This window comes from Condylura cristata, unplaced genomic scaffold, assembly GCF_000260355.1.
Source record: "Condylura cristata isolate star-nosed mole 26May11 unplaced genomic scaffold, ConCri1.0 scaffold00009, whole genome shotgun sequence".
Classification (NCBI taxonomy): domain Eukaryota; kingdom Metazoa; phylum Chordata; class Mammalia; order Eulipotyphla; family Talpidae; genus Condylura; species Condylura cristata.
Genome location: NW_004567110.1, coordinates 60,648,805 through 60,673,389, shown reverse-complemented (window position 1 = coordinate 60,673,389; position 24,585 = coordinate 60,648,805). Strand labels below are relative to the sequence as shown.

Genomic DNA, 24,585 nt, shown 5'->3' with positions numbered 1-24,585 from the left:
GCAAATAAACTTATTTTTAATCATATGGAGAAATGTAACTGCTTCAAGACAAAGTTATATGTAGCATCTGATTTTTTTTTTCAAGACAATTTTTTAATATTTTTCTTTTCTTTATATATATGCATTTGCATTATTGTTCATTTTAAAACAATGTTTATTTCCCCCTCATCCTCTCCTCATCACTGTTTATATATTACCTTGTTTGATTTATATATATCAACCATTCTTGCAAACATGTGATCAAAGCACTTAATAACGATATATAGACATTGTTATGTGTTACTGAATTTGATTTACTATTGTTGTATTGAATATTTTTTAAAATATATTTTTAAGTTATTTAATTATTTAGGCATACAAGAACTAGGGAACAGGCCAGAGGTATGAGGATGAGAGACTGAGTGGGGAGCAGAGCAAGCAGATTGACTGATACACACTGATGAAGAGAACAGCAGACAATATAGGAGAGGGTCTGTTGTGCCATGTGGGTCAGCTCTCTGGCTCACATCAACTCATGCTGCAGTAGCTACAGAGAGCTTCATAGTGCTTAGTAACCCCTTGCGCCGAAAGCACTGTTTTATTGAAGATTTTTGCATCAATATTTATACCGGTGTCTAGTTTGTACTTTTCTTCTCTTTTATTGTGTTGTCTTTGGTATTAAGGTTATATTGGCATCATAAAATATTTTAGACGAAGCAAAACACTCCCGTGATCCTTGTGATCCCCTTAAAATTGTATCTTGGTAAATCTGCTTTTTCTGTCTCTGGTGAACCCTTTTACTCCCTGTACCTCTTCCATGTACCCCAGTTCTATGCAAAAAAAAAAAAAAAAAGGTTGTGGTCTATTTTTTTCAATTTATAAATTATTTGAATAAGGTGAGCATTAGTTACTTATTTTTAAAAGGTTTGATGGAATTTAATTGCAAGACCATCTGGCACTGATTTCTGTTTGTAGGTAGTTTTTTTTTTTCCATTAATCTCTTTTAATTTTCATGTTTGTGATCAGTTTATTATAATACTATGATTCTTTATGGATTAGTAATGGTAAATTATATTGTTCTAGGAACTTGTACATTAATGCAAGGTTATTTAAATTTTTAGTGATAGTTGTTCAGAGTAACTGCTCATGATAATTTGTATTTTCATTTTACCTTTACTAATTTCTCCTCTTTTACCACTAAATTGCACTAATTGTTTGTTATTATTTTTATTTTTTTCTTTTCTTTACCTTACTAGCCTACCTATGGCTCTAGTAATTTTACCTTGATTAACAAACTCTTATTTTCATTGCTTCATTTATTTCTATATCAGTCCTTTTCTTCTATTTGCCTTACAGGCTTTTTTGTTCCTATTTTCAAGTTTTCTCTGGTGTAGTGGCTGCCTTTAATGTATTTCATCCATTCTGATAGTTTGTATCCTATTTTCATTAATCTTGAGATTTTTTAAATTTTTATTTTGATATATTATTTTAAATATTAAGCAACATATTATGTAGTCTCCATGTATTTATGCCTTTGACTGTTTTTTGTTTGTTTGTTTTGTTTTTAATATAGTAATTTTTAGCTCGGTGGCATTGTAAGTTTTCAGTTTTTTTTTTTTTAATGTTTGCAATTTCTTGACAATTGATGTGTCTTGAAATTGGGTACATTCTTGAAATTGTTCCAGTGCACTTGAAAAAAAAAAAGTATATGCAGTGTATTTTGGGTTGAATGACATGTAAATATATGTTAAAATATATGTTAAACCTATTTCATCTAGCTTCTAGTTAAGGTTATTGTTCCCTAATTTATCTTGTTTTGATTGAGCCATACTTGTAATTGGATAATTAAAATCTCATAAACATATTTTGCTGTTGCCAATCTTTCTTTAGTTATATTTGTATTTTATAAATTGTTGTTCCTTCATTTTTTACATGTATACTAGTAAGGGTATAAAAATTGCATACCATCCATACATTAACATATTATAAAATATAATATCATAATGTAATATACAGTCATCTCTTATTATATTTCTTAATTGATAATCTATTTTATGATATATTAATAAAGCTGTTCCCAAATATTTTTGAGTACTACTTTATTGTAGAATTGTTTTTGAGCCTGCAATTTTAAATTTGTTCTTGTGTTTGATAGTAAGAGTTTCCTGTAAACAGCAGATGGTTGAACTTTGTTTTGAAATCTAGTCTACTCTAATTTTTAATTGGTTGAATTCAAGTCATTTACATTTAAGGTGATTATTAAGCCACAAATTACATCTGCCATTCTGTTTTTTTTTTAAACTGTGCTTTGAAATTTTTTGATACTTTCTTTTTGTTTAGGTTTCATTTTCATTGCCTTATTTATTATTCATATTGACGTTTGCTTAAAGGTTGTTTTGTGGCTAGTGTGTGATGTGATGTTGAGGACAATACTTGTGGTCCAATTAGTGGTTTGATTTCAACCTTCTGATAAGCCCAACATTCACTCTTTGCCTCGACATTGTATAACTTAGGTAATTTTTCTGTTGTTTTGTAATAGCCCCTTTAGTATTCTTTCATGTCAAACACAGTGTTATGTTTTTGTTTCACAGTGAATTTCCTTATCCTTCTTTCTATTTTGAATGAAACTCTGATTTAATGTTGTAGTGTGATTTTTTTTTTGGAAATTTTCCTCGTTCTTAGATCTTTGGAAGGATTTGAGTAGGATAGTTATTAGGTCTTCAATGAAGGTTTGGTAGAATTAACTGGAGAACCCATCTGGTCCTTGGCATTTGTTCTTGGAAATACTTTCTACTATTCTTTCAATTTCAGCACATGAACTGTTAATTTATCTATTTCATCTTTATTAAGTCTTGGGAAGGTGTATACGCCAAAAATGTTTTAATTTTACTTCTATGTTTTTTGTTTTGTTTTGTTTTTGTTGTTTTTGCTTCTAGGTTGTATAATTTGTTCCCAGAAACATATATAAGATCATGTGTTCTTATGTATTTCTGCTGTATATACATGTTATGATTTCACTTCTTTTTTTTCTTATTCAATTTATTTGTCTTTTTTTCTTTTCTTCAGAAATCTAGTTAAAGACTTGTGAACAGTTTTTTTTCCCCAAAGTACCAATTCTCAGTTTCAATAACCCTTTAAACTGCTTTTACTTTCTTCTTGTTGTATTATTGTTACTATTTTTCACTTTTGTGTAGAAGATCTTGTGTGTGTGGAGGTTGAGAGAATTCACCAGAGACACAGTGGGGAGCAGAACAAGCAGGTTTACTGAGATACACTGCTGAGGGGTGTAACAGGCAAGGCAGGAGTGGTCTACTGTATCAATTGGGTCAGCTCCCTACCTGGAGCTATTGATACTGGTAGCTGTAGATCATAGTTTATTACATGCGGTGCTCCCGGAGGGGTTTGCTGATTGAAAATAGAGTACCCAGGAAAGTATTATAAGCGGAGTGAAGCAACAGAAAAATTACAAGAGTGCTACACATTCACAGGGAATCCTTGTGTTTGCGCTAGAGGGCGCGCTGGGCTTACAGAGAAACTGCGCATGTGCTGGCAAGAGAGAAGCTCCACAGAGATTCTAGTGAGGGAGGCGTAGTCGTGGCAGCACACAAGCCAGCAGCAACAGCAGTGTGGCCTCAGGATGGAGGCACATTGCTCCTTACAGCTCAGTAAGGGTACCGCTAAGCTAGGCTTGTGGGTGTGGACTACATGGCAGATGCCATCATGTACGGCCTTGTCTGACCATCATGTACGGACTTGTCTGAGTGCTTGCTTTGAAAAAGTTTTGTTCATCTGGTGGAGGATGGCAGTCTTGCTGAAGCGTGGCCTGGAGAGGACCGGAGACCTGGAGCCAGGTATCTTGCTAAAATGTGTGAGTGTGGCTGTTTGTTGGGTCAATTGGCCCCCACAGCTGTGTTTTGGACTATCGATTACTTGGTGCTGTGCAGGGGCATTTTGGCAGCTCAAGGAGTATCTCCTGTTGCATCCTTTGCTGTGTTTGTGAAACGGATCCTGGCCTATAGTTTGGCTGCTGAGTGTCCACAGTGGCAGGAAGATGCCATCTTAGACAGCTTTCTAAGGTGGCCTTTTGTTCCAGAGAGGCATTTCACATCCTCAGTGGAAGGAAGTTGCCATCATTAAAACAGATTGGACAGTATTGGATACAAAGTTGGGTAAATAGCCATTATTGGCCTCGTAACTCTTGTTTTTTCCTGGATTGTTAAATAAATCCTTTGTTGTTATTTTGTTGAGTCTGAGGTATCTTGTAATTGTGTGTTCAGGTGAAGAACCCAGACAGAAACTGGTATAGTGGTCAATGGGACCTTGGCCAGTGTAGTGTCCCCTGCCACCCTGTATCACTATAACCCCAGGTCATAGAGGTGATACTGAGACTTAACACCTAAGCCATCAGAGAGGCCTTGGTTTCTATTTGTTTTATTTATGCTTAGGTTTTTATTATTTTTTTCCTTCTAATTTTTTTGGATACTTATGTTCTTTTACTTATAGTTTCTTCAGTTGTACAGTTAATTTCTTGCATTTGTCTAAGTGTTCCTGTACTTTTATGGGCTTCTCACATGGTACTGATTTTAGAACATACCATATGGTTCAATAGCTTGTCACCATTTTCATTAGTCTCAAAATATTTTTGATTTATTGTTTGTCTCAGAAGTTTTTCAGAAGCGTTTTGTTTAGTCTCACATGCTTTGGTTTATTCCAGGATGCATCATACTTTTTCATGCACTTTCTCTGTCTATGCCTTGATTTCAGACCAATAATCTTTAGGGTAATTATTAATGAAGACTTTTTTTATTATCACTCATGTTATTGTTCTTATAGGATGGTTCAAAATTTCATGTTATGCAAGTCTGGTAGTGATAAACTATTTCTTTTTCTCTGGGAAAACCTTTATTTCACTTTCATATTTGACTAACATTTTTAGGGTAAATTATTCTTGACTGGTAGGTATTGTCTTTTAGATTCATGGAAAAATTTACTCTCCTCTTGCTTGGAGAGTGTCTGTGGTGAAATCCAAGCAAAGGCTAACTTAGGTATTTGGGAGTTATTTTTCTTGCCTTGCTTCCTTTTTTTTTTATTATTTGAGTTTTGATAATTTAAATATAAGTATCTTTTTCTTTTTTTAATATTTATTTATTCAAACAGAACTGGGGTGCAGGCCAGAGGTGCAGGAACCGTGAGAGGATTCACCAGAGACAGAGTGGGAAGAAGAACAGGCAGATTGACAAAGTACACTACTGAGGGGAGCAGCAGGGGAGACAGGAGAGATCTGCCACATCATGTGGATCATTTCCAGGACTGGGGATTGAACTCACACTGAATTGCCTCCTACTAGCTTTCAGTGCTGCATCCTAACTTGTGCCATTAGGGAGGGCCCAAATATATGTATATTTTTCATTTAAAATTTTTGGATGCTCTTCCTATTTCTGGGACATTCCATATTTAATTAATTCCCTAGGTTTGAGATATTCTTAGTTATAACTTCTTCAATAGACTCTGCTCTTTTCTCTGTTTACCTTCTGAAACTCCAGTTATTCTTGTGTTACCCCTTCTAATTGAAAATATTTCTCGTAGAGTCTCCTCATATTTTTATTTGTCTTTATCTAATTGGGTGATTTGTTCAGTTGAGACTTCTATTTCTGAAATCATTCTTCCTGTTTAACTTCTCAAATTTGCCTGCATTTTATTGAGTCTCCTTTTGTGATCCTTTACTAGTTCTATTATCTTTGGTGAAGAGCCTTCATTGTTCTGGATCTCCTTTCTAAGATTTTGTAGCTCTTCTATTTCTGTATTCTATAGATTTGATCCATAATTTCTCATTTTGCTTTTTCTATAATGTGTTCAAATGTCCCTTTCATTGTTCTTGTGTGTATTGCCTTTTTTTTTTTTTTTGTGATTGGTGTCAAATGACTTAGTTTTGCTTGTTTCTATTTCTAGTTAACTTATTATGAGTTCAGGGATGGAAGGGAGTTTGTAGTAAATACTCAAGCTCAGTTTGAAGTTGGTGACCCCTACTCATCCTTTCTCTTTACAGAAATCTGTGTTCAGTGTTTTAGGTGTCTTAATTTACCATTCCACCTTTTTTTTTTTTATTACAAAGTTTATTTTTACATCATTTTGCACATTTTTTTTTCCATCTCGATTGTAATCCCCACGGGTTTCCCATCATCAAATCACCCACCATTCCACCTTTTTTGATGCTTCTTTCTACTATGGGTCAAGACCTGTGAAGTTTCAGTTTCCTTTAGGGGTATACCTAGTTCTGGATTACAAGTCTCAAGCTTCAGGACTAAGGTGGGTTTGGCAGGCAGGTGGTGCCACAGTGAATTAATTGGGTCATATGCTATATTGTCATTCTGAGATCTCTGAAAATGTGTCTCTGCAATGCCTCCACCATTGTGGAGGCTATAAGTCCATAAGATCTGTATGTTCTTTGTTAAATTCTCAAGCTTTCCTGATTTATTTCAAGTTCTTTTTTTCTGATATTGTAGCCACTATGGAGCCCAGCCTGGGTAAGGCTGGCATCCCTTTGTTCTCTTCCGGAAGGGGCATGGAAGCAGTTTCCCATGCCCACACCAATTGCAGTTTTATCAATGTCCTGCTTTGGGAATGCACCTACAGAATCCCCACCACTTAGGGGTCAGAACTGTGATTGCATATAAAAAAAGTTTCTCCAGATAATTTCACTGTCCTGTTTTGGTTTGGATGGCCAATCCCAGCCAGTTCTGTTAGCTGGAGTTTCTACTTTCCCAGTCACAATCACCTTCACTTGTTCCCAGTCCTTCCTCTCAACAGGCATCAACCTCACTAAAAGATCTTGGGAAAATCCCGTGAGTCTTCTGGGTCTCCCCAGAAACTTCTGGGTCTTTCTCTAAACAAATATTATTTATATTATTTGTTTTTTTTTTTTTTAGGGGAGAAGGTGACTCCACCTATTTGAACTTACTCTATTGTGAGTGAATAATGGGACTATTTCATATGTAAAGCAATGCAAATTATGTTGGCATTACACCTTCAAAGAAGGAAAGCCTAATACCCTACTTTCTTTAGACATGAGCTATTCATAACATAAATATAAAACACACTTCAAAACCTAAAGTGTGGCAAGAGGAAAAAAATGAGTAACCACAATGGAGAAACCGGACAAGTACCATTTCAACTAGGTGATCAAGGACAGCCTTATTGATAGTGATTAGGTGAATGACTTTTATGTCTGTGGATTTCCACCCCCAAAAATATAACCCTGATGTAATCATGAGAAATATTTAAAAATAATCCTTGTGGAAGAACATTATACATATCAATGACCAACGTTCCTGAAACTGTAAAAGTTATTTAAAAAAGAATGAGAATTTTGAGAAGTTCTTTTACTTTAAAGAAGTATATGGAGAGTATATTAAATAGAATGGGGTGTCCAGGATGAGATCCTGGAACAGAAATTAAAAAAACACATTCAAAAAACAAAACAAAACAAAAAACTAAAGAATAATAAGGTTTGGAGTTATATAATACTTGTTCATGAATTGTAATAAATTTGCCATACAAATATAAAACTATTACTAATAAAGGAAAATAATAATTGTCATTTGGAAACTTTCACACTATTGCTGTGCTATATCTGCCTATCAAACTCAGTTTAACATAAAAGTTTATACAAAGTAAGTCTCAGAAAAATGTAAGAAAAACAGTTAAGTTTTAAATCGATAACCAATTTAATATGTATTATAATTGTTGGGAAATTTGTTACATAGCCTGTACATGTTTTGAGTCCTGTATTAATTATTTTCCTGAGTAAACATATTATTTTATTACCTAATATTTTGATCAAAGATGATGGAAGGTAAAGTAAAAAAAAAAAAAAGAGAGAGAGAGAAAGTATACTCCTACCCAGATGTATCATAATAGTTATTTTATATATGTAAATAATTTAAGTTAAATTTGTCATAGGGTACTAAATATGAGATTAAGGATTAAGTTTAGACAAATGGTTAAATTTCCTCATCTATTTCTCTGGTTTCATTGGATAGCAGGGAATTAAAATTAATTCTAGAGAACTTATGTTTTATGTAATCTGTAAATACTGGAATTTTACTAGTTTTACAGTAAAGAAAAATATTTTATATAAAAGTGATAAGTAGGAATTCCCATTTTCTTCATATACAATCTTGAAAACAATTGTGAAAATTAATTGTTAAGCTAATAACAAATATCTTATAAGCACTCAATATTATGTAATGTATAAAATCAGATTATAATTTTATCATAAAATTGACATTGTATTTACTATTTTTAACCTATGTTTTGTCTAATCTATCTTATGCTTTCCAATAAAATATAACCAGACTCAGAACCCACAAGACAGATTTAGGAAAACAAAAAACAAAAAACAAAAAACACTCAATGTATTATGTAGCATGTTCAATTGCTATTTAAAATAATATATTTTCTTTAATAGGAAATAGTAATAATTCAGTGAGAGCATGGATGAACCTCTCATTCCATTTCATCGAGATCAGATTTTCATTAATTTCATATAACAGAATATAATAATAAAGAACCAAGTGATGTACCATTCTAAAAACTGATGGGAATAATTTTGCAGTCAGATGCTCTACCACTGAATTATACCCCACCCTGATAGGAGTAATTTTGAAGAGTACAAAGTCTTATATTGGAAATTTCCCATGTACTTTAAAGTATCATTTGTTTTTAACCCTTACATTTAGTTGCTATATCTTTTTATAGTGTCATGGCATCAAGTTTCTAATGATAACTTTTAATGTTCTTATGATTTTCACATAATTAAATTGAAACTCTCAAAGAACACTTAAATGAATTCTAATAGGCAGTTTTATGCATATAAGTCTATGTCACCATTTAGTTGTTACACATAACAACTAAGTGAATCTCTAGTCAATATTTTATTCATTGGCTTATTCTAATATTCTAATATTCACTATTAATTAAAATTCACTGTTTTAATGTTATCAATATTAATATTATTCACTAATAGCATCCTTCCTTATTCACACTATTGATTAATAAAAATTTAATTGCTAGACAGAATTATTCATGCATATAGCCATTTAATTAAAATGCAAAAGATTAGTCAACATTACTTCAAGAGATAGCCACATGAAAGGCAGTTTTTAATTACTCTTTTTTCTGAGTTTCTTTCCCAGTTGTAAACTAGATTTCAAAATTAATATTGGGAATGCACTAACACTTGAGGGAAGAGATTAATAATATAGTAAGTCATGTTTGAGTGATTAGTGGAGTGGAAAAGTGCAGAGAAATGCGTATTCTCAGTCACAGGAGGTGGTGTCTGCCTCACAAAAGTTTAGGAAGAAAAAATCTTTCTTCTTTTTCCCCTCTGTTTATTATACGGTGGGAGTTCTTAACAGTTTGCCCACAGGATATGCTTCATTTCTCTGTCTGCAAACTCCTATTCCCCTCCCTTCCACCTAATTCAATGCTGATGGCTTACCATTTCTCTGTTTCTTCCAGACTATTCCTGGTGCCATAGCACATGGATTTCAGGACTGCCTGTGAAGAGGTAGGTTAAGTGACTTTCTGTTTTTCAAATTAGGAAAACAGGTTGTAGACAGAAAACTCTAGTCACTCCTTTATATAAGTAGCCAGAATATCTAGGGAAGGTTCAGATTTTCAATCTTCCTTTAAGAAGACAGAAATATATTTTATTTGATTGAATGTCTCCATAAACTATTCACTAGAGTTGAAATGTTAGATGTAATTCTTTTTCACATAAATTTGAAGATACGTAAGGTGTTTTCAGCAGTAAATTCTATGTTAATCGCCCCAGTATTACTTATTTAAGCATTATTTAAATATTTATGAATATCAATTTAGATTTTCTGAAGCACTGTCATCACAATTTGATAAGACTTAACAATGATTCATTGGTCTTCCAAGGATTTTAAAGACCTTCAAATGTGCAATGTTGTATAAACTAACTTATACCTAGACGATGTGAACAATCTATATTAGAAAGAAATATTATCTTTCATTAGATATGTGATCAAGACATTGTCTTTTCACTCTTCAGGAAAATTCCAAATTTAAAAATCATGTTGTTTATTAAACTTTAAAATATATTTATTGTTCATAAACTACCCAAAGAAAAGCAAACAGTTGGATTATCTATTGACAAACCAACAATAGTCATTAGCTATTACTAGTTATCCAAATTGTTATTTTAATGAAATGTCATTTGACAGATTTCCTGGAAAATATATTTTTTTACATATCACCATAGATCAAAGTTTAGGATCTAACTCTTTTAAAATTAATAAATCACTTTTTTTTTCAGAAGTTAACTATGATAATATATCTAAATACTATATTTTTAAATTTAAATTATCCTTATATTTTCAAACCTCTCTCAGATTACATACAAAATTCTATCAAAGGAAAATATATTATTTATCTGTAAGTTAGCACTCACCAATGGATTCCTTTTGTTATTGCAGTTAACGGTTTTGAAACTTAAATTTAGGTATTTAAATAAAAGTATTTGTAATTTATATGTGTATGTAAATTACATAAATGCAAAATAATTTTAATTTTCTTAATGTAGAAAGTTTGTCATTTTAATACATATGTTAACTTGTGTTTTGGGTAGTAAGACAGGTGTTAAAACTGAATAGATGTTTGTGCTTGGGACACAAATGAAGCACACCAGATAATGGCCAAATACTACTTTAATAATGGGTTTACCTTGAACTTCTGAGACTAACAAAGTTGATTTTCTGTACTTTTTAACAAATTTATTTTGAATAATTGATTTGGAATATATATTATCTTTTATTTAAGATCCAGAACATTTGTTTTGTAATGTTGAAACTGTTGTGATAATTTTGCCTTTGATTTTGTAGTGGTAGATTTCTGTTTTCTTGCAAAGAACTTTTGAGATTCTCCACTCTTTCAGACTGCCCTCACTGTGCAATAGAACTGTCCCACAACAGCTCAACAATATTCACTGTATGTCTTCCACACACTAGTTGGGCTGTCAGGAATGGGGAACTCTGAAATACTCTGAAAATGAATAGCTACCCAGGACACTGAGCCACAGTCACTGAGTTTGCCTGAAATATATAGTCTATGACTATAAAGTGCAAAGGAACCAGAGTAATTATTTAACTTAACTCAATACTCTGTAATGAAGAAACTAAGTTTTATTTTTTTTTCTTTTTTAAAGAAATGATGAGTGTCATTAAATAATTATTTAAAAGCAGAATTGTGAGTTGAGACTTAGAACTTCTGCATCTAACTATGTGTTTCTTTCTAAAAGCACATTATTCTAAAAGCTGGACATTATGTTATAATCAAAGATAAGTTGAATATAATTTGCTTTCGCTTAACTTCTAGTAAGACACTACAGATGAAAAACTGATAATTTCATTAGTTAAAATATTACTATATAAATACCAGGAATGTCTATTGTTTGAAAAGTTATCTTAACCAGATAAATTACATTTAAAATATCTTAATTATCTAATATTATTTATTTTGATGGGAACTTTTATTTAATGTTTGAAATGCTTCCCTGTTACAATAAAAATGGTTTAGTTTTTTCAAGAAATTGGGATTTAGAGCATGATAAGGAAGAAAAAAATAAATTTGAAAATCCACAATTCAGAATAAAAAATAGACATGTAGTTGGGCATATTTAATGACTGTCTCTACTTTAAAAAGTTGATAGCATATGAATATATTGGTGGTGGTAATACCATGTGGGTACAACTGAGATGAAAAAGAATACATTGTACAAAAATGAAGAATGATGTAAACAATATTTTAAAAAATTAATAAATAGTGGTGCTACCAAGATAACTTTGTTTCACATAAACCTATATGCTGTTGTTAGTCTACTTTTACTTTATATTTTATTTATAAATCTATACTTTTTAAAATATCATCTGCTTCTTTCTGTTGACTATGAAAGCATCATTTTTAAGTCATGTATTTGATTTAATAATTTGTAGAATTATTATTTAATTTTCCCTCATTTAATTAAATGTAAGCTGTGACTATGATTTAATAATCAATAGAGAGGAAACCCTATGATGAATAAAATACTATATCCTAATCTATAGCGCAATTATTTCAATAAATAGTAATATTTATTAGTCTATAGTAATTATTTTAATAAGTAGTAATATTTTAATAAATAGTGATAGCTTATTATTAAGATCTACTTGAGATGAGAATATAAAATATGAAATTACATAAATGTGACATAGAAATAACTTTTGTTGAAATCTCTATTGGTGATCCCAAAATATAATAATGATCAGTATCAGCTTAATATATTTTATGAATGAAAACTCTGAGTTCATAAAAGCAAGGACTAATTTTTATAACCTGTGTCCTTCAAAGACATCAAAGATCATTATTCTGCTACTAGTACTTAAAAAAAAAAAAATGGATAGAATAAACCTAGGAGGAGATCATGATTAGAAGAATCCTGGAAGGAAATGTAAAGGGTAAAATGCATTTAAAACATCTTATATGAAATGGCTTTTAATGATCTACATCTACTATATAGTAGAGTATGAGAATTTACATACTACTTAAGTATAGCTTTATAAAACAAATTAAGATATATTTGTAAACATAAGTATAGAAATATTGAGACTAACTGCATGAATATTTGAAGTCTCTATCTAGTTTTTCTATATTATGGTCTCTATATTATGGTCTTTAGTTTCTTATAGTTTCTGGTTTTTTCCATTTCATACTGTAAATATTATATTTCAGGATAAAGAAACAGATTTCAAGTAATGTGAAAATATACTTAGTGTTTGTTGAACTAATGGGACCTATATTAAAGTAGCCATAACTTTTAAATTAGAAAATGGATGATTAGTAATACCATTTTGTTGGCAAAATCATCTATCAGGTATTGAGTGATAGCTTATTCATTTTCTTTCCAGTAGTCATTGTATTGATACATAAAGTACATCTGATTCAAGATGACATCCAACTTGAGTCCTTTGTATTCTCATGGGATATTATCTATGGCCCATTGCTACCTAATGAAAGACACAATGCCATGTCATTGTGGACCAGAGAGTTGGAGGCTGAGGCCCTTAAATAATCTTTGCTTGAGGGAAACCAGGGCAGCTGATAGAGCATGGAATCTGAAGTCCAACAGCCTAGGTTTAGTCTAGTTCTATCGGTTTCTGATGTCTAGTTCTATCTGTTTCTGTTCAGTCTATAAGAAGAGTTCATGAAATTATCAGGAGAGTGAAAGGAACTAATATTTTTGGGTACAGAATAATTTTTTATAAGTGGTTATTAAACAACAAATACATGAAATATATGGCCACAGTTTATTAGTGGTGATACCAGCTAAGCAATGCTGCCCTGAATCAGGAGAGTGCCTTAAAACAGATGTATCCATCTTCTAAGGAAGACTTTAACCTCTCACAATATTTCTCACTCAATGTTTAGATTTATGTCAGTAATGCTGTGTTTTAAATGTCTCTATCAGTCTTGTCTATTACAAGCAATACATTTATAAAATACAAACTCACATGTGTCTAATTTCTCTAGGGCATCTCCATTACTTCAAACCCCTGGCCCATAACACAGGGTATGGGCCACTTCCTCCTCTCCTGGCTCTTCTCCATATCATCCACTGCAATGCACAGACTTGGCCTTAGGGACACATTCTTGTGTTTCTGTCATCTAATTTCACCTGTACTGTGCATTCATGTGGTTTCATATCTTTACTCAGCTTTTTTCCATCTTGAATAAAATAATTTTGCGTCCTCTAATTATTGTTTTGCAATTTGTTTTTCAAGATTATTGCACATATTTCTATCTAGAAGTTATCCATTAGCACCGTCTTTCTCCATGATGCTCCTATAACAAATTAATAGAGGCCCTCTCTGGTGGCGCAGCAGGTTAAAAGCACAGCACTAAGAAGCTGAAGCCACTTCTGCATGAGTTCGATTCCCACCTGCCCCTGAGGTGACCACATGGCACGGCAGACCTTTCCTGACCCACCTGCTGCTCCCCTCAACAGTGTACTTCGTTGATCTGCCTGTTCTGCTCCCCTCTCTGTCTCTGGTGAATCCACTCACCATCCACATCTCTGGCCTGTACCCCAGTTCCATATGAATAATAATAAAAAAGATTAATAGGAAATCATATTGCATCATATTCATATATATTTTTATATATAGGAATAATCTAAGCTCATAGACTAATGTCTAATTCATGTCTGATTCTATACTAATGATGTGAGTTTATACTAAGACTTGCAAATTTAATGACTTGCAAATGTGTGGACTTTTAAATGTATATTCGTATATATAAGTTAAATTTTTATAATGTAACATATGTTACATCTATAACCCCAAAATGCTTTGCACTTGAATATTAGTTTTGTTAGATCTTTGCAAATTATTTTCTCCAGTAGGCTATTTATTGATTATGTAAATGTATGCATATGAAGGGTGTGCTGTGTGTATATGTATAGAATGAAAACAGTTAATTGTAAGAAAAAGTCACTTAATTTTTTCTTTAGCTTTGTCTAAAAGTTTGCATTCTCTTTGCACTTCCAAATAGCTGTCTAATAATTTAGGGAATAGTTTATATGTTAGTAGAAGGAGCTGTGATCATATCAGGAATTTGATGTGATAAATCTCCTAACTGTATTTTGCCCCTCAAACTTTCCCTAGATGAATTTTTGTATCTCATTATAATGTGTATTTATGGGCTTTCTGGGAAAAGCCTATCTTTCATCCTCAAGCTGAAACAATTATTTGTGATTGCCAGTTTTTCCAATACACTTCTGGGGGGGGGGGTTGGCACAGAATGTACTGTACATTGAAAATCAGAAATGTTTTCAGTTGTGTTCATTTGGCTTTCATCTTATTTTATACCCTTCACTTCCCCACAATACCTTAGAGATTCCTGATTTCAGTTCCCTGTCAAGGTCTCATTGTAAGCATGAGAGACTTTTCTATGTGAAAAATGTAGAAATTATGATCTATATTAAGGAAAATATAATTTGCTTTTTATAAAATGTTTTGAACTGCAAACAGAACCACTTGAGTTATGTTCTGGAATAGATTAATCAACAAAATACAGTATGTACCTGCTATGCATCAGTCCCATATTTGAGGAAGGAGCACCATCCTTACTCCAGAAAAAGCTATTTTTTCCTAAAATATATTATCATACACAATGATTACAGACTAATTATGGTATGTATTAACATGTGAGATAAAGCATTTTACACAATTAGTGATCTTTGACAGTTACAGCATTAACTATAGTCAAATCTACATTATGGAGTATTATCTTAAATAACCCCTAGCAATCCAAACAGAAGTTATATTCCAGGACAAAGTCCATTACAGTTTGGGGTATTTCACTCAGTAACAGCTGAAGATAAAGACTTATTTATATTTTTGTCCATTTATCCAAAATAAGGACTTAATGTTAGAATGAAAATATAATTATTGAAGTAGTTGCTTCCTGTTTGGTACAGAAAAACACTAGAGTTTATATTCTATCTCAATAGAATTTCCTTTTAGATTTCTGACAAATAAGGGTGTTAAGTGCACTTATAGAGGAATGTTGCTATTTTCTCAGTGACTATTCTAACACTGGCATGCTTCAGGAATCACAAAGTCATGGACACTTCCAGTGATGACGAAGGTGCTGATTTAAAGTTATGTAGTTAAACTTTTCAAAAATGTGCAAAGCATGAACAGTGGATTATGAGTCAAAAACCTTGGGTCTTAAACCAGCTCTTTTCAACTATGTTAAATTAGGCAATAAACTATACTTCCTGGTTCTATGATGCAGACAACGCGTGTGTGTGTCTTGGCTACTTGGAATGAGCAGATAACGAAGGTTAGAAATGATAGAAAGTCTATGTGTTTTCACATTTAATATCTGTGATAGAGACAGAAAACTGAATATAAGGATTTGGGGATTTTATTTTTTAAGAGTGGCAGGCATCAGGTAGAATTTATTGTAGTGATAGCTGAGCAAATGTGAATGAATACACTGTAAATCATCAAAGTTTACATTGTAAATGATTGAACTGCATAGACTAAAATTTTCTCTTAAGCTGTTACAAAAATTAGATTATAAATTTTAAACAAAATATTAATTTTCTATCATAATATATGAGATAGAATCCTTAGTCTACTGTAGTATATGAGATAGAATCCTTAGTCTCCAAATTTCTCTGTGGATTTTCTAACATAATGCCCAATATCTGAGGTCTAGTCTATGTGAAACAGTTATCCTTTTTCACTGCACCTTTATATATATTAAATCCAGACTCATGAAAGTGTAACGAGATCTCAAATTTTATTCATGTTGTTTTACTGCAAATAGGCCATAACATTTTGATCTATAAACTCAGTGTATTTTTTGTTTTCTCTGTCTTGCTCTTTTCTTTTTGTCTGAAGACAAAGACAGGGATTTGTTTGCTGCAGGATGGTAATCAGGAGCCTTTCAAAGTCCGACTACACCTAGCCAAAGATATTTTGATGATCCAGGAACAGGATGTGATATGTGTGTCTGGTGAGCCTTTCTATTCTGGTGTAAGTAAATTTCCTTCTGTTGAATTTCTTTTCTTTTATCCTTTTCTTTTTCCTTTTTTTTTTTTTTTACGTTAATAGAATTGTTTACTCACAGAAAAGTCTTAACATAGTTTTCTTTTACTTTCAGAATCTAATCAATTGTCCTTCATGTAGCTTTTGTTTGCATTTTAAAAACTAATCCTTTATAATGACCTTCACTGGGTCCATAGTCATATTTTCCCACCTTCTCCACCTTTGAGTTTCACAGATTCCAGTCATCACAGTGTGACAGGAGGGACACTTGTATTTTCTGAGTTTAAGGGTTGTACTCTACTTTTGCACACAGAGAACTAAATGAGATGAGTGTATGACATTTTTCCCTGTTCTGGCCTTGTACTTTACTCGATTTCTGTAGATGTTGCAAAAGTGAAGCCACTCTTTCAGCATTTGGGAAGCAAGGCACTTGAGGTAGTAAGTCACTGAGCTCAAAACCAATACTATGCCCAGAGGATATGCATTGATTATTCTGTGAGCTACCAGATTACCTGATAGAATTCTTCTTCTTCTTTTTTTTTTTTTTTCTAAGTTCTCTTCAATGCACTAATTGGTTGACATGACATGCTGTGATTGTTAATCCAGATTTAGAATCATAAATTACAACGCAAAATTTACTGCTTTGCACACTAGTGCTAAAGTACAACTGTAAAGACTTCCTTAAATTAAATTAGATTAGATTTGATAAAATCTAATTTTATCATAAGACAGGACACATTTTAGAGTTTATCATTAGTTGTGACATAGCATTAAGTTCATCATGTCAACAGTGTCACCATACATGATCTCAGAAGAAAATTACAAGTTTTGAAATAATTTCCTGGATTTCCTAGACATCTGTAGCTATTAAGTATGAAATTTACTTTTTAGTTTATTCACAGACATACCTGGAATGTTTTGTGGTTGTGAATAATGCTGCAGGTGAATTTCCACTTCCCGTCTCATTAACATCCTATGCCAGTCATAACAGGCCAGCCCTAAGTCAGCAGACTCTCACTGAATAAAGATATTCGACATTTTGAGGACTTTAACTCTGCTTTTGTCACAGGTCATTTAATTACCTTGATTTGCGGTTCTTTCTTGATTAATTAAAAGGTTACTCAGGACTTGCTTTCCTTTCTTCTTCTTTTATTCCTTCCTGCTTGCCTCCCTCTCTCTTTCTCTGCTTTCTCTCTTATCAGATACACTTTCAGCAAAATGTAAATTGAAGGGAACTTCCTTTATCGGATATTTATTTAATGAAAACTTCTCACAACACTGCAGTTAATATTAAGTATACTCATATTTAAAGTGAATCAAGGATCATCACTTGCTGGAATGTTATTCAATATATATATATATATATTGCTATAAATTATAAAAAATGAAAAGATAGAGGTAAAATAGCTTTGTAAAATTCACCTGATATACAAGAAAAAGCCCAGGGAATCTGAAAAAAAAAACCAAAAAACAACAACTTAGAATAACATGTAAATTTAAGCATGCTTAATGTAAATAATGATAATGTCCAAAGTAAATATATTTATATTGTTTGTAATAAAATTTAATATGTAATTCACTATGCACTTAGAAATAAACAGTACACTTATTTTATTTAATATTTTATTTAAAATTGTATAAAAATTCTCTTAGCTGGGGCCCTCCCTGGTGGCGCAGTGGGTTAAAGCACAGCACTGAGAATCTAAAAGCCGCTTCCGCATGAGTTCGATTCCTGCCTGCCCCGGAGGTGACCACATGGCGTGGCAGACCTCTCCTGACCCGCCCGCTGCTCCCCTCAGCAGTGTACTTCGTCGATCTGCCTGTTCTGCTCCCCACTCTGTCTCTGGTGAATCCTCTCACCCTCCGCATCTCTGGCCTATACCCCAGTTCTGTATGAATAAATAAATAAATCTTTAAAAAAAAATTCTCTTAGCTATAAAATTATATTAAAGAAAAATAAAGTAAATCGACAAATAAATATAGCAATATCATGAATCATTTTAATTACAAATTACAGGTTATATGTACTGGTAGGTATTCATCTATTTCTAAATTTAAAATAGCACTTAAAACCCACAATATATTTTTACAGATATTGATAAGCTAATTCTAAGAATTGCATGGGGATACAAAGTACTTTGCATAGTCAAACCATTCTTGAATTAGAACAAATTTGGAATGCTTGTACTTCCTGAGATCAGAATTTACCATAAAATTATAATAATTAACATATTTTTGAAAATATCATAATTACAGGTTATGTATCAATTAAACATTATAAATAAAACAGAATTACACCCCCACTTAGAATTGCCCACTTATGTGGTCAATTCCTTTTTAAATTGTGGTAAACTCTATATAAATAAAAGATTACCATTTTAACAATTTTAAGTGCTCAGATTAGTGTCATTGAAAAAAAGTACATTACTTTGTAACTATCAGCCCTATCCACTTCCAAAATTTTCATCATCTCATACTGTACAAATTAAACAATAATTCCCTCTTCTCATTCTCTACTTACAACTATTCTACTTTCTGCCTCTCTTTACTAAATATTCTAGCCAAATAATATTTGCAATCCTGTGTCTGGCTTATTTCACTTAACATTATGACATCAATGATTATCTATTTTATAGCATGCATCACAGCTTCAATTCTTTATAATAATCAATCATAACCTATTGTATTCTACTTACTTTGAATATTTGGATTGTTTCTATCTTTGGCCTTTATCAAGCTTTTGGGCACATGAATATCTGAGTCAACGATAATTTTATGTACAAAGAACTGAAATTGCTGGATAAAATGGTAACACTAGGCTACTTTTTAATTTAATTAGATATCCAATTTACAAACATTTCTTCCACCTTGTGGATTTCCTTTTTACTTTGATGACTGTTTTCTATAATATAAGACAAGTTTTTAATTTTGATGAAGCCATGTCTGCCTTTCTACTAATGGCTGTACTTTTAGTGTTTATCCAAGAAAGCATCACCAAAACCAAGATCATGCATATATCCCCATGATTTTCTACTCACACCTATGTTTGATCAATTTTGAGTTAATTTTTGTATTTGGTGAAGGCTAATGTGACTCTTTTGGGGCTAGATCTAGTTTTTCTAATAGCATTTGTGTTTTGGCATCCTTATTGAAAATCATTGGACTATAAGTGGTCATCCTATTCTTTTCCTTTGTTTTATATGTCTATTTCAGTGAATCAGTTTGATTACTGTAGGTTCTTGACAATTTTGAAACTGTAAAGTATGTTTTGTCCAGTTTAGTCTTTTTCAAGACAATTTTGGGTACTTGGAGTTCTTTGAGCTTCCATGTACTAAAATTTTAGCAAGTATTTTCCCATTTCTATAAAATTACATTGAAATGTTGATGGTAGTATTAAATATTAGCTCACTTTAGATAGTGTTGGGATCTTGCTGGCATTCAGCTTTTGAATCCTTGAAACAGATATGCATTTCCATTCACTGACCTACTTAACATGCATGATAAAGTTTATAGATTTTATTGTATAAATATTTTAGTTCCTGATTTTTACTTACTAAATATTTTGTTGATATATATGCTATTGTACATGGGATTATTCTCTCAGTTTTCAGATTGTTCTTTGTACCACATAGAAATGCAAACAATTTTGATGTGTCTTCCTTCTCTGTTACTACTCTGCATCATTCTTTTGTTTAGTTTAACATTTTGATTTTTTTTCAATCCTCAGATATTCTTTGTATAATATGATGTCACTACTGAACAAAGATACATTTTCTTCTTCCTTTATAATTTGGATAATGTCCCTATCCCCCGATTTCTTGCATGAATTATCTAATTAGACTTTGTGGTACTATGTCTACTGATAGTGAAAGCAGGCTTCCTTGCCTTGTTCTTAGCATGAAAGCTTTCTGTCCTTAACCTTTATAATTTTATCTGTAGATTTTGTATACATGGCCTTTGTTACTTGAGGCAGTTTCTTATTATTCCCAATTTATTTAGTGTTAGGAGAGTGCTAACTTTTGTCACGAGTGTGCTGAATTTTTCAAAGGATTTTTCTGTTCCAATTGAAATGATTATCTATTTTGTGTCCCCTCATTCTGTTAATGTGGAGTATGTCATTGATTGAATGACATATGGTGGAACATCTTTTCATCCTAGAAATAATTCCCACATAATTAGGATATATAATTATTTTAATATACTGCTGAATTTCCTTGCTATTATTACATTGAAAATGATGACCATAAAGGTTATTGGTCTATAGTTTTCTCTCCTTAAAATCACTTTTTCTAGTGTAACATGACTATTGGTTTCAAACATGAGTCTGTAGGTTTTGCAACCTATTAAAATTTGTGGAAGAACTCAGAAAAATTCTCAGTCTACCGTCTCGGTACTACTTTCTTTACATTTCATATGTTTTGATATGTTGCAATTTCATTTTTATTCATCTATACTTTTATTCTCCCTTGTAATTTCTTGTTGATTTACACAGTGTTTGTTGAAGAGTATGTTAATTTGTGAATTGCATTTTCCTTTCTGTTATTGATTTCTCACTGTAACCCACTGTGGTTAGAGAAGATTCTTTCCATGGTTTCTGTCTTCTAAAATATACTGACATTTGTTATCTAGCATATAATCTGTACTGGAAAATGTCCAATATTTTTTGAGAAGAAATCTGATCTTTCAAAGGATCAGATATTTATTTTTTAATGCTTTGTGATTTTTGTTGTGGTTGAAACCGGGCATTTGGTTTATAGTGAGGTAAATTTGGAAGTACATTATTTTACTTCTCTAGGGCTTGTGACTTTTGTTAATTTGTTTCTTTGTCTTAATTTTTTTATTTGTTTTTGTGCTAAGGATTAGACTTAGATAGCCACTAGAGAGCTTCTGAGTCTTACTCTTTCCTGAGCATCTATTATGACTTCCTAAATACATTCATATACATAATGTACTATAAATATCCTTTTTTAAGGTATCTGGCTTCAAAAAGGTGAAAATAATATAAGAGATGGCTTTGGCTCATTGAATTGATGAAATTGCTTTAGCTTGGGAGGTTGAGATAGCAGGATCTTGCCTGTGTCTCTGTGTGTGCAATAAGAAGCAGAAAGAATGAATCCTGCTATATGAAGTGAAGGTACTTACTGTCTGCCCTATTTCCCACTAGCTTTGTGCAGGCTGCTCCAGAAACAACTGCAAAGCTGCCTGTCATTGGCTGATGGTGAGAAATGGGCAGTTATTACAGTTCTCTGAATTGAAGTCATTGGAATTAATCAAGACTTACCCTCCAAGTCTTCTGAAAGTTGCAATATGTACAATAGAGGATAGAATTTCAAAATAATATCACCTGACAGTCTACCATTGCAATTGTCTATGTGAGAACAAGTGTCAAATCAGTTCAAAGGGAGAAATGAAAATGTTATCAATAAACTACTACAAAATTGCAGTATATGTATGAGAAAAAAATACATCTAATCCCTACATCATACAGAGTAAAAATGTTTTGTAATTGGTAATATACAAAAATGTAAAGCAATGTAGACTGGGTTCTTACCAGTGCATGGGTTAGATTTTTGCCTCAATATATTAACTGCTTCTCTGAATCATCTTATGATTTATTGAGACTATTTCACTGAAGTTGTTACAGTGAGTTCAAATTAGATCTGATATTTTCCTTCTGTGATAGTTTGTAAATGCAAACACAATTCAACCAGCAATTGTGCAATAGATGTAAATGAAGAGTATATTGTCTGTGATCAGTTTACACAGTTGCTAAATAAAAGATGTTAAAGTTTAATTTAGCATAAAAGAAAGCCATCATCTGCCCTTGAGGTCACAAAATAAATATTCAGTCACTGCCATCCCCTAAATTATCTACAACTCTAAAACAGCAAGGGCAGTGGCAATCTGACAGTTACTAATCACTCTTCAATGCTGCCTTAAGAGAAAATCAACTATAGCCTATATTAATGATTTAAATACCGACACTATATTGTTAGAAGGCCAGTGAGAGTAAAATCAATATAAGATGGATACATATTTTATCAAAGAGAGACACACAATTCAAAGTTGTAGGTGGATTCAATTAAAAATAAGGATCAAAACTAGTGGTGATTTAACTACAATATAATCAGTAACTCAATAGAGATCTAGAAGGCATTGGTAGATTTTTGAATCAACAAAACAAAGTAACTTTCTTTAGTTGTTCTTGTGGGAAAAAGCAATTAATAAACTCACCAGTGAAACTAATTTCCTGAAGGAAGGAAAAACATTGATATGCCTTTAACCTTTGAGTTAGTGTTAATTACCACATGGATGTGAACAGGATGTGGAGTTGTTTAAGGTAAGGTTCATTACCTGTGGGAAATTTGATAAGGGAAGAGATTTCAATTCAGTCATGAGGCTAGATGGGATATGTATCCTTAAAGATGTATGCATGCATGTATGTGTATGTGTGTATCTATACACATCCACCAGAGACACAGTGGGAAGCAGAACAAGCGAATTTACTGAGATGTACTGCAAAGGGGAGTAGAGAATGGGGAAGAGAAAGTCTGCTGTGTCAGACTTTCTGGTTACAATGAAAATCTGACTGTAGCAGTGGTAGTGTTAAAACCTAATCTCACAGCCACCAGGGAAGCCCCATTCATTTCCCTTTAAATCCTCTCTCATAAATTTATCTCTTCTACTTTCCCTGCTACTACCTGAACTCCTAGCCAGCACTGACCATTTCATTGTCATTATTGTCTGCCTTTCCACAATGCAGTCTAAATGGAGTCTGAGTATATATCCTTTTCAGAATGGCTTCTTTTAATGTACTAATATACTCTTAAATTTTCTCTATGTCTTTTTATAGACAGACATGCCATTTCTTTTTATTATAGAGAATTCAGTATATAAATGTAACGTAGTTTTTTTTCTTTTGCTGTGTGTTTTTTTTTTTTTGCTTTGTCCATTCACATATTGAAGAACATCATCCTGTCCATTCAGTTTCTTCAAATTATTAATAAAATAAAGCTGTTTTAAACACTTGCATGCAATGTTAAATTCACTTGCATGGATTTTAAAAATAGTTGAGTGGATACCTAGGCATGCAAATCTGGACTACATGTTCAAATTATATTTACCTTTGTAGGAAACTTCCAAACTCTCTTTTGAAATCCAACCAAAAAGAAAATGAAAAAATCTTCTTGATGAGAATTTTGTCAACATTTGATATTGATATTGCCAATGTTTTAAAATTTAGTCTATTTAAATTTAAATTGCAAATAAATATATTCATTAACTTGATCTGCAATTGGGAAAATATTAGCTATGCCAGTGGACTATTGTGAAAATTACTTGGAAACAGTGAAAACAACCTCTTCATTACTTTGACAGATAACCACTAATACTGCGTTAAGGCCTATACTAAGTGCTTGGCATACAATTTTGAGCAATACCTAAATTTAACTCCCAGGAAACCATAGTGAAAAATAAAAAAGTCAAGGGCACAGTGTGTCTTAATTATCATAATAAGTAATAAAACACTGTATGTACACATAATAGATTTTAATAAGTAAAAAATGATTACTGTTTTTAGTATTCTTTTATTAAGTTTATTCACTCTTCCTGCACTATCAAAAAGTGCCAATGATAGCACCTTTTTTCCTTCCATATCTTTGTTTCAATTACAGATCATCAATACAAACAGTTCTCTATTTGATGATCTCTCTAGCTTTAATAGTGTTCTCATTTCTTTTTTTTCTCCTTTTTAAAAATATATACCTAAAAAATTGATATAACTAGTATATATAACAGCTAATAGTGTTGATAATGTGGGCATTTGGTACCCATTTAGTTAAAACATACAGAGTATTTTAAATGTACATCCTATAGAGTTTACTATAGTAAACGACACATATTATATGTTGTATAGTATGATGTTGTATAGTATACTACCATACATAGAGTACTTTAAATATAATATGTTCTGGAAATCTGGAGTAAT

General features: G+C 32.1%; 1 protein-coding gene across 6 annotated transcripts in view; it reads left to right on the top strand.

The window, feature by feature from the left end:
* The window catches only part of SNTG1 (syntrophin, gamma 1), a 682,373-nt gene that overhangs the window by 432,606 nt on the left and 225,182 nt on the right, over window positions 1-24,585 (top strand). For 4 of the 6 annotated variants that reach the window (XM_012723045.1, XM_012723046.1, XM_004679887.2 and 1 more), the window contains 2 exons: window positions 9,499-9,547; window positions 16,452-16,586. In XM_012723045.1, coding sequence (XP_012578499.1) covers window positions 9,521-9,547; window positions 16,452-16,586 — 162 coding nt within the window. In that variant the 5' untranslated portion in view covers window positions 9,499-9,520. The remainder of the gene's footprint in view (window positions 1-9,498; window positions 9,548-16,451; window positions 16,587-24,585) is intronic. The other 2 variants (XM_012723047.1, XM_012723048.1) reach the window with 1 other exon arrangement.